General features: G+C 41.1%; 1 protein-coding gene across 1 annotated transcript; it reads left to right on the forward strand.

Annotated features, from left to right (window-relative positions):
* Positions 1–263: 263 nt before the first annotated feature.
* Positions 264–4,042, forward strand: LOC102908793 (interferon-inducible GTPase 1-like). The gene is made up of 2 exons (XM_006985116.4): positions 264–410; positions 1,974–4,042. Exon 2 carries the CDS (start codon positions 1,995–1,997, stop codon positions 3,264–3,266), a length of 1,272 nt encoding a protein of 423 aa, XP_006985178.1. The 5' UTR covers positions 264–410; positions 1,974–1,994; the 3' UTR covers positions 3,267–4,042.
* Positions 4,043–17,772: the final 13,730 nt, after the last annotated feature.

Consider the following 17,772-nt stretch of genomic DNA (forward strand, 5'->3'; position numbering starts at 1 on the left):
TGCATTTGCGGAGTTGGGGGCCAGGAAAATTATCTTTCAAGGGTTGCTGTCTAGCCTAGTTAATAAACTGCTTCTCTGTGTTCCCCTTCTTTTTCCAAGCCCTGTTCCACGTTGTTATTTTAGGACCATCCAGCTATTTCTGCCAAGAAATGAAGTGTTGATAGAATGAAGAACAGCTGTTCATTTTATTGTACTTTCCTCTTCCTGGAAATGCAGGTGATTCTGAAAAGCAACTAGATCCATGCTCCTCCATGATTGGCCACTGAGAGGGGAGGGGCAGAACCCAGAAGAGTATATAAGTCCTGCAGAGGAAGCAGGAGTGGGTTCATGTGAAGAGCCTGGAGTACAGTGGACAGTGGTTCCTGTAGCTGACCTACAGTGAGTGCATACACTGGACTCAGGATTTTCTGGTAAGTGGACAGGAGCATTCTGATCCAATATAACGGATGGTGAGATCCATTGTGTTGCCATTGGAGGTCTAGTTGTCAGGTTTGTGAAAAATAAAGGTCACAAATATGAGATCTGAGCTAACTAAATATCCAACAATCATACTCAGGTCCTCAGGCCTGACAGCAATTATATTTACCTGTCGAGCCATCTTGCTGAACATAATATTTATTTTATTTTTGAGACAGTGTCTCAAGTAGCTCAGGCTAGCCTCTAACTCACTATATAACAAGGATGACCTTGAAGTACTGACCCTCTTAGCTCTAATCCCCGGGTACCAGAATTATAGAGATCTGCAAACACATGCATTTGATGAGGTACTAGGGATTGAACCCAAGGCTATATTCAAGCTGGAAAAGTGCTCTACCATTGACCAACATCTGCAGTGCACAGTTAGGTTACTTTCATAAAACAAAAGGTTTCAAAGAAAACAGTGAATCTAAATGATGACGTAAGGACATTGAAATGTTGTATTGAAGAAATGGATGTTAACACGGACTTTAAGAGTAAAACATTTTACATTATTGCAAAGTTATATTTATCATGCAGAGGAGCTCCAAGTCATGAAAAAGACAGAAGGAAAGTAAGTTCAGGAAAATTAAAAACTATTTCAACCAAATACAATAGCTGGACTCACTGACATCTTTTGAAAACATAAATGGAAGAGACGAATTATATTTATCTGATCATTAGATTTGGGATTGATTAAACACTGTCAATTATTATTTCATTATTACTTATTTTTTTCACCTTCAGAAACTAGATTTTGTTAGTTAAGTTTCCATTCTTTTAAAGGCACACACTGAAGGAAGTATGCACAGATGAAGAGGACATTCAATTTCATATACAATACTCCAGTCAGGCTAGAAGTAACACAGTTGCTCACGGTTTTATAGTTGTTAATGCTGGCTAGAGGACTCATGCAGATTTTTATATCATTGTCCCTTATTTCCTTCCCTAAGTTTTATTTTTTCCATAATTAAAGGTTCAATTGAAATTTTCGTGAAATTTTTTTCTAGTTTCCTTTCTATTGCTTTCATAAACACCATGACCAAAGGCTTTTTGAAATGAAAATGATTTAGGGGGCCTTACACATTCTCAACACAGTCCATTGCAGAGGGAAGTCAGGACAGAAATTCTACAGGAGTAGAGGCAGGAACAATGGGAGAATGCTGTTTACTGGCTTGCTCCCCATAGTTCAACAATGCTTTCTTAAATTACCCAGGACCACCAGCCCATGGGTGTTATCACCCACAGTGGGCTGGGACCTCCCACATCAAGATCTATTAAGAAAATGTTCTCTAGGCATGCCCCAAGTCCATTTTGATGGGGGAAATTCCTCAAATGAGATTTTCTCCTCTAATAAGAATAGCTTGTATCTTGTTGACAAAAAAAAAAAAGCACAAAATACATGGGAACTAGTCAATATCAGAATGCAACCAAGGCTGCAGCATAGTGAAGGAACACAGTGCTAAGCACAAAGTCATCTTTGATCTCTTGCAACTTACTCTCACTTCCTCTTTCAGTGACTTGTTTTTATCAAAATCATGGGTCAGTCCTCCTCTTATACACCTCCAAATGAAGACCATGGATATTTGGAGTCGAGCTTCACTGCATATTTTAAGACTATTGCAACAGAAAACAAAATAGTTTCTCAGGAAACCATCAATCTAATAGAATTTCATCTGAAAAGGGGAAACATTTATGGGGCAAACTCTGTAATCAATGCTACATTAAAAAATATTGATGACATCCCAATCAACATTGCTGTGACAGGAGAGTCTGGAGCAGGGAAGTCCAGCTTCATCAATGCCGTGAGGGGGGTTGGACATGAAGATGAAGGTGCAGCTGAAGTTGGGATAGTAGAGACAACTATGGAAAGAACTCCATACAAACACCCCAAAATTAAAACTTTGACTTTATGGGACATGCCTGGCATTGGAACTATAAAATTTCCGCCAAAAGATTATCTGGAGAAAATGAAATTCCAAGAGTATGATTTCTTCATTATTATTTCTGCCACACGTTTTACAAAACTTGAACTAGACCTTGCCAAAGCAATCAGATTCATGGGAAAGAATTACTACTTTGTGAGAACTAAGGTGGACATTGATTTAGACAATGAAAAGAAATCCAAACCACGGACCTTTGACAGAAAAAAGGTGCTACAGCAAATTCAAAGCTACTGTGAGAATACGTTTAGGCAAAATAACATGGATGCACCGCAGATTTTCTTGATTTCTAACAACGATTTATCTAGCTATGATTTTCCAGTCCTGATGGACACATTGACAATGGATATTCCTAATGAAAAGCGCCACAATTTAATGTTTTCCTTGCCTAATATTACTGAGACAGCCATTGACAGAAAGCACAAGTCTATGCAGCAATTAATCTGGTTGGAAGCCTTCAAGGCTGGAATTTTAGCTAATGTTCCTGTAGCGAGCATCCTCAGGGATGATGTGAAAAAGCTGAAGGAGAAGTTAATCCACTATCGAAACCTCTTTGGAGTGGATGATGAATCCCTGGCATTCATGGCTAAGGATTTCCAAATGCCTGTTGGACAGCTGAAAAAACTCATTAAATCTCCTGATTTATTAGAAACCAAGGAAGAAGAAACATTAGAAGGAAAGCTTTTGAAATATTTGAAGACATCTCTCTCGGCTAATGGTGGGCTCCTTGGTTTAGATCTTTACTTTTTAAAAGACTTTTACTTGCAATTTTATTTCATTGATGCAATTACTGAAGATGCCAAAGTTCTCCTTCAAGCGACATGCTCAAACAAACTAGTTCAAACTCAACCCACCCACAGCTACTGACCATGACAACATCAAATGGTTAATGCCAGGGAGTCATTGGATGAATTCCCTCTATGATATCTTTTCTTTACACTGATCAAACCACTACCATCATGGGAAAACTAAGGGTTATGCGTGTTAATATGTCAGATCCTGACAATACTCAACTTCAACTCTCTACCTTCCTCTCTATCTTTCAACTCCACATGCACACATGAACACACACGCAAAAAAATACACAGTACATAAAGCACTTTCCATGCCAATGCAGATATAAGAAACAGAGCTCAAATTCCAGAATCCACATAAATTTTGAGTGTGTGCAGTGTTCACCTTATACTTCCATACTCAGAAGGCAGAGACAGTGGAACCATGGAGCAAGCTGGATGCTAGAGAGTGTGTACATCTGCAAGCTCTGGGTTCAAATGAGAGACCCTGCCTTGATGAAAAAGACAGAAAGTGATTGAGGCCTAACATGAGCCTTACATCTCGACACACATGTGGACATGCATGAGACATGCATTTTAAATATAAAGTAAAAGAAGATTCATGAAGAAAAAAATCACAAATCTTAGAAAGTACAGAGACTTAAGCTCTCCTCAAGGTTATACAAGCAAAAAGCATTCTGTGGAAGTGGAGATTTCAGAGCAGCTGAGGTTCCTGCAAATCATGCTGGGGGCTCCATGGCTGAAGCTGTGGTGAAACATTGCCTTGCTGGGATGGGCTTTTCAGAGATGCAGCTGACTCTGATTGGTCAATGTTCCTGTAAGTAACCCTCACTCTAATAAACTCACTCATTCACAAACTAGACTAGAAAGATGTTTCTTTGGTCTGTCGTGGGTACTTAGATGGGATGAATAGACACTTGTTTGTGTCTCCCCTGAAAAATTCATACAACACAATTGACGCCTTGAACAGGGACAGAAGAACCAAGTATGAGTTGAAGAGGCCTGGTTGTCTTGTCCTTACAATGGGTGCTGACATATGGCAGTGAGGCTGCCCATGTGATCAGTCTCCTCAAGCCCATACCCAAACTATCTGAATAGAAACTAGACACAAAAGGGTAGATCTCTCAGTATGAGTTGTTGGGACAGAGAATCCTATGCATTGTCTGTAGTGGGGTGTACATACAGCCTAATTGGGGATGGGTGATATCCTAAGATGGTGGGTGCAGTCTTAAAATGGGGATTTGCATGCATAATACCTGCAGGTGAAGGTCCTGGGTTGCCCAGTGCATTATCAGAAGAGGAGTGTATGTAAAACCCAAAGCAAGTGGAGCCCAGATTGCTAAGCTATCCTCACGTTCTTGCCCACCTGAAGGGGAGGACAGAGGGCAATAAAAAGCACTAATAAAACCTTAATAAACTCACTGACTCATTAGACCTGACATGGGTGGGATCAGTTCTTTAACTTGTCCTCAGTGCACTTCTGTGGTCTAAAGAGACATTTCTTCATCTCTTCCTAGGAAAAGCCATATAATAAGACAGGTGTTTTGGCATAAATAGCCATTGTCCCAATTCAGAATTTGGTGGTACAGGCCCTAAGAATAATTTTTACATTGTCTTATTTTGTAGATTCAATTGATATCCCTCAGATTAGAATACCAGCCATTTGTAGCATCTCTTTTGGACTCTGGGAGAAATCTCTATGGGGCAGATACCCAGGGGTGGGGGTTGTTAGGTGAGTATGGACTTTATGTGCAATATAATTGAGCTTTTGAAAACCTAGTATAAGTCAGGGCTATTTGGAAATGGTCCAAGAATAATGTGGTCCACAGGAAACCACAGCATCACTTTAGCCCGTTTGGAAGCAGATGTGTTTGGAGCTGTAGTGAAGTGATGGTCCTGAGCTCAGGGTCTGTGGGTCCTAGCACTTAGGCTCGTATTCATTCCTTAAGGCTCAGAAGAATATAGCTCACAAACACACAGGTCTGTGATTCAGACATATAGCTCAGTAGCTTACGTCAGGAGAAGGGATGTGATAATAACTTTGTCCTTGGGAAACAGAGCACAGCACTGGCATGGCTCTAACAGAAAAGGGATGCTCCAGAGACTCACACTTAGTGGAACAGGACTCTAATCCAATATGAGTCATAATTGTCAACAACATAGCATTGCAGACCCCCAGGGATGAGGCAAGCTGCAGTAGTGACTCTGGACTCTGGGTTAGTAAGTCTGGCAATAACCAGGCTCTGGAAATCCAGGTGATAAAGTAAAAGAAAATTAAGCTGGAAATGACAGGGTACAGCTGGGCCTTGGGTCTTGATTTCATGGGGCAGTGGTCAATTTAGATGCCAAAGGTTCTGCAGAAGAGAAAGGTAAGTGTTTTTCTCATGGGGACTGGTTTTTGACCAAATCCTCAGTCAGGTAAAACTGCTGATGACTGTTCTCCTCCATTAGCCTGCATAGCACTTTCCAATACTGGCCACAAAGCAGGAAACTTTCTGATCAGTACCAATAGTTCTCTCTGTCCTGTGACCAAAGTAAATAGCATCTTCAATAACAGAATCTACCATCAGGTTCTGTTGAGGAATCAAGAATAACAGCAGTAGCCTATATTGTTTTTAAGCTTCTGGAAACTTCCTGCTCAACAACTCGTGGGCAGGTATCACACACCTGGCACTGAGTTTCTGTTTGATAACTCCAATAGCTATTCTTGGTTGTCAACTTGACTGTGTCTGGAATGAACTACAATACAGAAATGAAGAGTACATCTGTGAGAGATTTTTACACTGGGGTTGAAGTGGGTGAATCCACTTCTAGTGTGGACCTTTGAGGTAGAAAGACACATGCCTTTAATCCAAAGCCTGAGGAGGGGAGACATACCTTTAACATAGCCCATACTTTATGTGGAAGTATATTTAAGGACATAGAAGAAGGAAGATTTTGCTCTGGCTCTTGCCCTGACCATGCCAGCACGTTCCTTCCTTCACCAGCATTGGAACCTAATTCTTTGGGATTCCAGCATATACTGAAGACCAGCTGGAAAACCAGCCTTGTTTGGACTGAGCAGCTACTAGATTCTTGGACCTTATGTTCACAGATAGTTATTGTTGGATTTGCTAGACTGCAGACTGAAAGTCATTCCAATAAATCCCTTTTTTATATTTAGAGAGATTCATTCCATGAGTTCTGTGACTCTAGAGAAACTTGAGTAATACAATACACTGTATCCTCTTGAATGAGCATTACCCCCTCACTCCTGCGCACACTAACTCCAGTTGAACTCCTGAAGCACACATACAATAGCAGGATTCAGTATAGTGTTTTCAGACATCCTCAGTTACTGACTCCTTCCCCCACTCCCTCCTCCTCTGCCCTGCCCTCCCACCATCTTCCCCACTTAATCTCTCCCCATTATTCACCTTTCCATCTTCATACCACTTGTGTTCTACCAACCCCTTTGGTATTAGTCAGAATTCTCTAGAGGAAGAGAATCAATGGAGCAAATATATTTGTAATATATGCATAATATATAGAATAATATATTAAGACAGCTTACATTGGAATAATATCAACAGCTGAATCCCAACTGAGAGGCTGAGAACCTGCTGGTTGCTCCATACTTGAGGGGTCATACCTCAGCAGTTAGGATAGTCCCACAATGGCTGTCTCTCACGAGGCAGGCCAACAACCCCGTAGTTGTTCAGACCACAAGGTTGGCACCTCTGCATTCTTAACTGGCACAGAAAAGCTGGACACTTCCTGTAGAGTCAGCAATCCACAGTCCAGGGTGAATTCCTGAAAATGTTTGTCTGATATCAGTGATAAAATCAGTAGCAGAAACATGGTCAAACAACACATAGTTAAGAGGGAAGGCCAAGCCAGCACAAGGCAAGTGATCTTCTCCCTGCCTTACCCTTTGCGTCTGGGTGGGTCTTCTACCATCAACCAAGGCAACCAGGACAGTTCTTCAGGTGAGGCTCCCTATCAAATGATTCTAACTGTGGCCAGTTGACATTAAAATAATCCTAAGACCTTTCTTCCCTCCTGCAGTGACCCCTTTCCAGTTTCCTGGATTCTATGATCATTCCAAGTGAATGACTCAAATCTGAAGAGTCAATGCTAGCTAGGATCTAAGTATGAGAAAGAACATGTGGTGTTTTGTCTTTCTGGGTCCAGAACACATCACTCAGTATGTGTCCCAGACCCATCCATTGACCTGAAATTTTCAGGATTTTATTTTCCTTTGCAGATGAATAAACTTCTACTGTGTATGTGTCATGTTTTCATTGCCCATCCGTCAGTTGATGGATATCTAGACTGTTTCCATTTCCTGGCTATGGTGAATAGAGTTGGAATGAACATGGATGAACAAGTATCTCTGTTATATGAGAGAGAGTCCTTTGGGTATATGCCTAGGATTGATATAGCTAGATATATGGTGAATCTATTTCTAGTAGTTTTGTTTGCTTGCTTGCTTGCTTGCTTGCTTGCTTTCGAAACCTCCACAATGATTCTCAGAATGGGTGCACCAGTTTGCACTCCAACCAACCAAGAATAAGAGTTTCCATTACCTCAGATCTTGCCCAGGATTTATTGTTTTTTTTTTCTTTTTCTAACATCTCTTTTGAAAATAGATTTTTTTCTCTCATACTATATATATGTTACAGTTTCCCCTCCTTCTACTCTTCACAATTCCTTCTCACCTCACATCCCATATAGATCCAGTCCCTTTCTGTCTCTCATTAGAAAACAGACTCTCTTTGCCCTGGAGGAAATGTGAATGGGGGGTGGGCTGGGGGGAGGGTGGGGGGTGCTGGGAGGGGGAGAATAAGGGAATCCATGGCTGATATGTAAAATTAAATTAAATTATAAAATAAAAAAAGAAAACACTCTAACTGATAACAATAAAATAATACATATAATATAATAAAATATAATAATATGATAAAATAAAAATAAAACCTTAAAATTGGACAAAACAAACAAACAGAAGGAAAAGAGACAAAGAGAAGATATAAAAAAACCACTCATTCCTACACTCAGCAATCCCATAAAAATACCAAACTGGAAGCCATAAGGTGTACATAGAGGGCCTTGTGTACACATGTGCAACCTGTGCATCTACCTCAGTTTCTGTGTGTTGATAATCTTGATTTAGAGGGTCTGTTTCCTTGGTGTCCTCCATTCCCTCTAGCTCTTATACTCTTTCTCAACTCCTTTTGGAAAAGTACCCAGAGTCTTCAGGGGAGGGATATGACAGAAACACCCCATTCAGCACTGAGTGTTTCAAGGCATCTCACTCTCTTCATAATGTCTGGCTGTGGGTTTCTGCACATGCTCCCATCTGCTGCAGAAAGAAACTTCTCTGATGAGAGCTGAGCAGGGCACTGATCCTTGTGTACAGCAGAATGTCATTAGAAATCATTCTACTGCTACTTTTTTTTTTTTTTTGAACAGCAGTATTTTGGTTTACCCTATGTCCCTGAGTTATCTCATCTCTTTAGTCTCTGGTCCTTGGCCACACAAGATGTGTCAGATATGGGTACCAACTTGTAGAGTAGGTCTTAAGTCAAGTCACATATTGGCTGGTTACTCCCACAAGCTCTGTGCCTCCATGGCCTAGCATGTGTTACAGGTAGAACATCATTGTAGATCAAATGGGAGAGCTAACCTCACTGTCTGTCAAGTAGTGGCATGGGTAAAAGACAGATAGCAGCCCTCGCTCCTTGCCTGTGGTGGTATTGTGTTCCCCAAAATATTGTGCACCCTAATAAACTTATCTGGGGTCAGAGACAGAACAACCACAATATTAAACATAGAGGATAGGCAGTGGTAGCACACGCCTTTAATCCCAGCACTTGGGAGACAGAGCTAGGCAGAAATCCATCTGTTCAAGGATACAGCCAAGCATGGTGACTCACACCTTTAATCCCAGAAAGTGAGCCTTTAATCCCAGGGAGTGATGGTAGATGGAAGAAAGATATATAAGGCATGAGGACCAGGAACTAGAAGCATTTGGCTGGTTAAGCTTTCAGGCTTCTAGCAGCACAGTTCAACTGAGAGCCATGCGGATATGAGGACATAGAGGCTTCCAGTCTGAGGAAACAAGACCAGCTGAGGATCTGGCAGGTGAGGTAGCTGTGGCTTGTTCTGTCTCTCTGACCATCCAGCGTTTCACCCCAATACCTGGCCCAGGGTTTGATTTTATTAATAAGACTCTCTAAGATTCCTGCTACACTTGCCCCTCACCCCTTGCCCCACCTACTGCAGGCAGCAAAAGCTCCCCTGGGATCAAGAGAGTGAGAGAGCTGACCCTGCCCCTCGCCGGCTGCAGAATTCTGGAAAGCAGATCCTGCTCCTGACCTGGGCAGCATATTGGAGCTGACCCTCTTGAAAGGAGCATAGCTCTGCCAACCCTGCCAACATGTGTGGGAGATTAGGCCCCACCCCTCATCTGCCATGTGGTAGAATGAACCAGGGAGAGAATACCTCCTCCCTCCCCGACCCCAGCTGCCGGTGGCTGGTGGGAGAGGTGGCCCCACGGTCTTGAGAGTGGGAGAACTGGCACTGACCCTCGCCAGCTGCAGCATGTGAGAGAGTGAGGCCTGCACTTCACCTGGGCAGCACAGTTGAGCTGACGCTTTTGGCAGGGGTGCAGGTAAGCTGGCCCTGAGGGCATGAAAGGAGGAGAGCCGCCCCCCCCCCCCCCCCCCGCCTACCATGTGGTAGGATGGGTGTGAGAAAGATGCCCTCCTCCCCAGCCCCACCCCTGCCCCTTGCCACCTGCGGTAGTTGCAAGAGATGGGCCCAGGGTCTCTAGAGTGGGAGAGCTAACCCTGCCCCTCATGGGCTGCAGAACATAGAGAGTGGGCACTACACCTTGCCTGGGCAGTACACTGGAGCTGTAGGGGATAAAGGTGAGCCAGCTCTGAAGGCATGAGAGTAGAAGTGCTGACTCCCACTCCTTCATAAGCCCCCTAACAGCAATCAGGTCGAACTGGTGTGTGTGCTGGTGAACCAACCCTGAGGGTGAGAGAATGGGACAACCAGCCCCACTCCTTGCTGCCTGTGACATTGAGTGAGCTAGCCTGGGCAGGGCTGGAGAGCTCACCCCAGTAGTGACAATGAGAGAAAGCTGGCAGCCTGACCAACCCAGCTACCACCCAGGCTCAGAAGCAGGGCTATGAGTTAGCCCACCCCAGCATCCACCTCATCTATGAACTGTAGGAACATGTGAAGGGGATGGACCTACAGATCCAAAACTGCAGGAGCTCCATGACACAGGACAATAACAGGCTATCCGAGAGGAGTCTCAGTGAGGGCCCTGCATCAAATACAGCAGAAGCCAGAGGATCAGTCAGACCAATGACCCAGCAATGAACATTTACAAGTAAAGATGTGTGGACTAAAGGGTACATTGTGTGACTCACTGGGCTGCACTACAGCTTCTATGCTGAGAGTTTTTTGTTTTGGTTTTGGTTTTTTCAGTTTATTGTTTTTGGTTGGTTTTTGATTGTTCTTTTAAATTTTGCTTCGTTTTGGGAGGAGGTTGCAAGGGCAGAGGGCAGATGCTAGGGGACAGGGAGATGAGTGTGATCAGGATGAATAATGTGAAATCCATAAAGAATCGATAAGAAGTTTTTTAAAAAATTAGCTGTGTCTAACAGTATTCCATCCCTTGTCCCCCCCGCCTGCCCCTCCGCACATGACCCTCCTCTTCTAGCCCCCACTCATTTCCCTCCACTCATCCCTAACTACCTATTTCCATAGTGACTACAAGTTTGCACTCTAGCCAGTGATGGATGAGGGTTCCCTTTACTCCATATCCTCACCAGCATGAGCTCAGTTATTTTGTTGATCTGAGCCTTTCGGATGGGTGTGAAATGAAATCTTAAATAGTTTTGATCTGCATTTCCATTATAAATAAAGATAGTGAATATTTAAGTGTTCTTTAAGCCATCCGAGTTTTCACTTTTAAGAATTCTGTATATATATATATCCCCATTTTTAAAATTGTATTTGTTTTCTTGGTGTCCAATTTATTTTACTTCTTTACATATTTTGAGTGTTAGTCCTCTATAGAATGTGTAGTTGTTACACATGCTTTTCCATTCTGTAAGCTGCTGCTTTGTCCGAGTGACAGTGTCCTTTGCCAAGCAGAAGCTTTTCAGTTTCATGAGATCACATTTATTAATTGTTGGACTTAGAGTCTGTGCTCAAGGTGTTCTATTCAGGGAGTTTTCTCCCATGCCAAGGAGTTCAAGGCTATTCCCCATTTTCTTTCTATCCAGTTCAATGTATCTGGTTTCATGCTGAGGTCATTAATCCATCTGGAGTTGAATTTTGTGCTAGGAGATAGGTATGGATCTATTTGCATTCTTCTACATGCTGACATCCAGTTCACCAGCACTATTTGTTGAAGATGTTATCTTTTTTCCAGTATGTATTTCTGACTTATTAATCAAAATTCAGATGTCTACACATGTGAGATTTATTCGTGGCTCTTCATCTCAATTACAGTGATCAACATGTTTGGGATTCTTTGCCAATGCCATGTTGGTTTTTTTTTTAGTATAACTTTGTAATACAGCTGAAGTCAGGTGCGGCGATACCTCCAGTAGTTCTTTTGTCATTCGGGATTTGTTTTAGCTACCATAATTTTTGTGTGTGTGTGTGTTTCCATGTGAAGCTGAAAATAGTGCTTTAAGATTCTGTAAAGAATTTTGTTGGAATTTTGATGACGATTACATTGAATCCATAAATTGCTTTTGTAGGATGGCCTGTTTTTATTATAGTAATCCTACCAATCCATGAACATGGGACTTTTTTTCATTTCCTAAGGACTTCTTCAATTTCTTTAGTCAGTGTCTTAACATTTATACCAGACAAGCCCTTTACTTGCTTGGTTAGAGCTACCCTAAGATATGTTATGGTATTTGTGAAAGGTTTTGTTTCCCTGTTTGTTTGTTTTTTCCCTCAGTCCATTTGTCATTTGTGTATAGGAAGGGTACTGGATTTTTTGAGTTAATCTTGTATCTAGCCACTTTGCTGAAAGTGTTTATCATCTGTAGAAGTTCCCTGGTAGAATTTTTGAGATTGTTATATTACTAGGATAAGATCTCTTCAGGTTTTTTGTTTTGTTTTGTTTTGGTGGTTGTTGTTTTATGTAAGCACTTAGTGCTGTGAACTTGCCTCTTAGAAACACCTTCACTGTGTTGCATAAGTCTGGGTATGTTGTGAATTCATTTTTATTCAAGTCTAGAAAGTCTTTAATCCTGTCTTGATCCATTTTTCACTCACTAGAGAGTTATTCAGTTTCCATGCGTTTGTATGCTTCCTTTGTCTCTGTTGTTGACATCCAGCTTTAATGTGTGGTGGTCAGATAAGATGTGGGGTGTTATTTCAGTTCTATTGTATCTGCTGAAACTTGCTTTGTGCCAAAGATGGGGTCAATTTGGGGGAAATGTTCCATGAATTTCTGAGAAGTATATTCTTTTGTCTTTGGGTAAAAATGTTCTGTAAATATTTGGTAGGTCCATTTGGTTTATAGCATCAGTTAGCTCCAGCTTTTCTCTGTTTAGTTTTTGTCTGGATGACCTGTCTATTGGCAAAGGTGAGATACTGAAGTCTCTCAGTATCAGTGTTTTAGAGTCAGTATATAATTTAAGCTGTAGGAGTATTTCTTTTATGTGATTGGGTGCCCGTGGGTTTGGTGCATAAATCTTAAGAATTGTAATGTCCTCTTCGTGTTTTTTTTTTCCTTTGATGAGTATGTAATGTCCTTCCCCACCTCTTCTGATTACTTTTGGTTTGAAGTCTATCTTGCTAAATATTAAAATGGCTCCACCAGCTTGCTTCTTGGGTCTATTTGCTTGGAATATATTTTTCCAACCCTTTACCTTTTGGTGATGTCTATTCTTAATGTTACTGTGTGTTTCTTGGATGCAGCAGAGGAATGGATCCTGTTTTTGCATTTATTCTCTTACTCTGTCTTTTTATTGGGGAACTGAAACCATTGATGTTGAGCAATATCAATGAGCACTGTCTGTTGATTCCTGTTATTTTGTTGTTCTTGCTATTGTTATTGTTGTGTTGGTGGTAGTGGTGGTGATGTGTGTTTCCCCTCTTCTGATTTACTGTTCTGAAATTATTTATTCCTTGTATTTTCTTGGCTGTGTTTAACCTCTTTAGGTTGGAGTTTTTTTTCTACTACCTTCTGTAGGGCTGGTTTTGGAGATAGATGTTTTCAAAATTGGTTTTATTATGAATTTTCTTCATCTATTGTGATTGAAAGTTTAGCTAGGTATATTAGTTTGGACTGGCATTGGTGGTCTCTTGGAGTCTGTAGAACATCTGTCCAGGTCCTTCTGGATTTTAGAGTCTCCATTGAGAAGTTTGGTTTTATTCTGATAGGTCTGCTTTTATAAGTTCTTGGTCTTTTTCCCTTGCTGATTTTAATATTCTTTCTTCGTTCTGGGTATTTAGTGTTTTGATTATTATGTGTTGTGGGGAATGTGGGGAATTTCATTTCTGGTCCATTCTATTTGGTGTTCTGTATGCTTGTTGTACCTTGATGTGCATCTCCTTCTTTGAGTTAAGAAAACTGTCTTCTACAATTTTGTTGAAAATATTTTCTGTGACTTTGACTTGGGTTTCTTCTTCTTCCCTTATTCCTATCATTCTTACATTTGGTCTTTTCATAGTGCCCCAGATTTCCTGACTGTTATGTGCCAATAAGTATTTTTTTTTTTAAGATTTAATATTTTCTTTGACCAAGATAATTATTTCTTCTGTTGTTTCTTCAATGCATGGGATTCTCTCTTGGTCTGATGCAGAACCGGGCATGAGGCTGCAAGACCAGTTCTGCAAGAGAGGAAGGAGGGGTGAATATCTGCAGTTGGCCTCCTGGCCAGAGTCTTGTTTGTTGTCCTACTCTTAGCAATTCTGACTGGGGTTAGATGAAATAGCAAAGTATCATTTAAAGTATCTTTATGGTTAGGATGCTGAACACTCGTCTCAATATGCTGTAATCATTTGTGTTCCTCCTTTTGAGGATTCTCCCGTCAGTTCCACGACACTTTTTTAAGTGGATTGTTTGGTTTTGTAGTGTTTACCTTTTCGAGTTCTTTGCACATTCTGCGTATTAATCCTTCTCCTCTGATTTACTCCTGGGGAGACTGTTCCCCATTCTGAAGGCTGACTACAGGACATTAACGGTTTCTTTCATGGTGTGGAAGCATTTTAACTTCATGAAGTCACACTTGTTGACTGGTAGCTGCATTTCCTGTGTGAAGAGGGTGCTCTTCAGAAAGTTCTTACCTGAACCTACGTTCTGAAATGTACGTACTCCTTATACATTCCTATAGAAGTTTCAGAGTTTCTGGTGTAACCCTGAAGTTTTTGACTATTGTGGCATTTATTTTTTGGATTGGGTGAGAGATAACAATCAAGTTTCATTCTTCTATATGAAAAATATCCAGCTTTTCCCAGAACATTTTCTTAAAGATGCTACATTTGGCATGAGAGGACAGAGGAATCTGTGGTTGATATGTAAAATGAATGGAAAATCTCTTAATTTAAAAAGAAAAAAGAAAAAAAGATTTAAAATTAAAAAAAAGTTGCTATATTTTCTCCAGTATACATTTTTGACATGTGTCAAAAAACAAGCAACTGTAAGTTTTTAGATTTATACCTGGGTCCTAGTCCATTCGTCATTATACAGTTTTTGTGATAGAACCAAGATATGTTTACTATTATAACTTGAAATCAGTCTCTTAATTTCTTTTCTATTGCTGTGAAAAGACTCTAGGACCAAGACAACATATAAAAGAACACATCTAATGTGGGCTTGCTCAGAGTTTAAGAGAGTGAATCCATAAATGTCATTGCCAGAACATGGTTTCAGGCAGGCAAGCATGGCTCTGGAGCAGTACGTAAGAGGTGGGCACGTTACACACTCTCCACCTCCATCCACAGAGGACTGTGTAATATGTACATAAGCTGTAGACTGACTCACAAAATTATAAAGGAAGTGTCTGAGCCAGTCAGACACAGTGGCTGACAGCTGTAATCATCTTAGCACTCAGGAGGCTGAGACAGATCACATAGTAAGTTCCAGAACAGTCTGAAACACACAGGAAGACGCTGTCTCAAAATTTTAGAAAAAGACTCCATCACTCCACTAAAGAGGCCACCAGCAGAATGGGAAAAGTCTTTTTTGGTCTTTTTGTTATTTTGACTTTTTTTTTTTTTTTCAGAGCTGAGGACCGAACCCAGGGCCTTGTGCTTGCTAGGCAAGCGCTCTACCACTGAGCTAAATCCCCAACCCCTGGGGAATGTCTTTACCAACTATATACCAGAGATTTAGTATCCAAAATCTATGAGGAACAATCACACATCAAGAAAACAAGCAGCCAAATATTAAATTGGAGCATGGACTTAAACAGAGAGTTCTCAAAAGATGAAATACAAATGGCTGAGAAACATTTTTTTTTTAATTTTCAACATTCTTATCCAACAGGGAAATGCAAATAAAAAATGAGATTTTTTTTTTGTCTCATCCCAGTCAGATTGGTTAAGATCAAAAATACAAATGGCAGCAAATGCTGCTGTAGATGTGTGGAAAGGTGACCACTCGGTCACTGACAGTGGGAGTGCCCACTGGAGCAGCCACTGAGGTAATTCACGTGGGAGTTCCCCAAAAAGGGAAATAAATTTACCACACGAACCTGGTTGTCCCACTCCTGGGAATATTCCCAAACTCCTCTACCTCCTACTACAGAGCTACTTACTCATCCGTGTTCATTCATACTCTATTCACAATAGCCAAAACAATACAAGCAATCTAGAGGTCCAGCAACTGATAATGAAAATGTGCAGCTTTACGGAATGGGATATTACTCCTCCGTTAAACCAAATGAAACTATAAAATTCGTGGGGAAATGGGCGGAGCTGGAAGCATTTTTCTGCATGAGGTAACACGGGCCCAAAAAGATAAACACCATTTCATTCCTCTCTTCTGTGGATGTGAGCTCCCACTCTTCAGATAAGCATGTTCCATTGGGAACACCCATGAAGGTTTTGAAATTGCTGTGGTGCCATGGAGTATGACTTTCAAAAGAGGGGACATAGGACACTGTGGTAGAAAGTGTTAAAAGAGAATTATGGAACAGAAAAATTTAAGTTGGGTAGAAGGGGGAGAGTGGAAGGGATAAAGAACACTAAAGTCTTTTTCAAAAAGTCATATAGAAATCTACTACTGTAGAGGCTTCCAAAAATACATCTATTCATATATGTAAACGTAGTTAAGATGGAGCTGCCCTCCGCGGGGGTAACAATGACCCTGATAGACACCACTTGGTGACAAATAAAAAGTCCAGATCCAGGAATTACTTAGCTTTTTTTGACTTGTTGGCCAATGATGACCCTGGTCATCACTGTCAGTGCCCCTGTTTACCTTCCAGATCTTGATGGTGGGATCCTGTTAGTGAAAACACCACATTCCTGAGTTATAGAACATGGAGAAATCAAGTTGATACTGACCCAGAAAGTCCATCCCTACTGGCTAGCTTTCAGAGTTCTGGAAGATTCTATCTATACTACCAAAGAATAAAAGTAATCATTAATCATACCTGGCTATGAACTCTGTGAGTTACAATAATGACTGGACAGATAAAACATACCCTCCAGTGTGACAGTCTTGAGAATGTCATCCATGTAACTAATTGATTCCTGATTAGACTTAATAGCTTCTCCACAAAATGAAACCCATACCTGGGCAAGAAATTAAGGTTAGACATATCATAGACCTTAGGTGAGAATTACTATTTTATCCTGTTAAATGGACATAACAGTAACCCAGCTCCTAATGATTTATCATTATGCCCATAGATTAAGACATCTATCATTCTTTATTATGATGTTCATGTTTTAGTAGATGATAATTTATACAAAGACCCACAACTGGCCAAAATGCAGAGAATAAGACAAAGAAGAATATCCAACTCTAAATGGAATATATTAATTCTACTTCTAAAGGCACAGGAATGGTTGTGAAGAGGGGATAAAAAGGCTCTGCTGACTCCCCGTGGGAGACCTCAATTTGGGGGATGTGGGGATATAGGGTGACTTGGGAAAGAGGGCTTGGGGGTGGGAGGAGAGAGGAAGGGGGGTCCGTGGACAGCATGAGGAGTGAGTAGAAAAATTCTTAATAAAGAAAAATTAATTAATTAATTAATTAATTAATTAATTAAAAACAAACTAAGAGCTAAAGTCAGTGGACAACTCCAAAGGAACACTGTATTTTGGACACAGCAAGGCAGCTGGGCACAGAAACGCACAGTGGTTCTAACAACATGTGTAAAACATGTCACGGCCAAGCCAGACCAAATCTGTGCGTTGACAAGGGAGATGAGGAGGACAAGAACTAAGGAACATGAGTCTACAGTTGTGAGGAAGCAGATGTGTCTGGGGTGATGCTAAACTTGGTATCTGCACAGAACACCAAGCAATGTGTGGTGAGACTTCAGTTCAGGCTGTATTTGTGGAGTCAGGGGCCAGGAAAATTATCTTCCAAGAGTTGT

Source organism: Peromyscus maniculatus, chromosome 19 (assembly GCF_049852395.1).
Source record: "Peromyscus maniculatus bairdii isolate BWxNUB_F1_BW_parent chromosome 19, HU_Pman_BW_mat_3.1, whole genome shotgun sequence".
Taxonomy (NCBI): domain Eukaryota; kingdom Metazoa; phylum Chordata; class Mammalia; order Rodentia; family Cricetidae; genus Peromyscus; species Peromyscus maniculatus.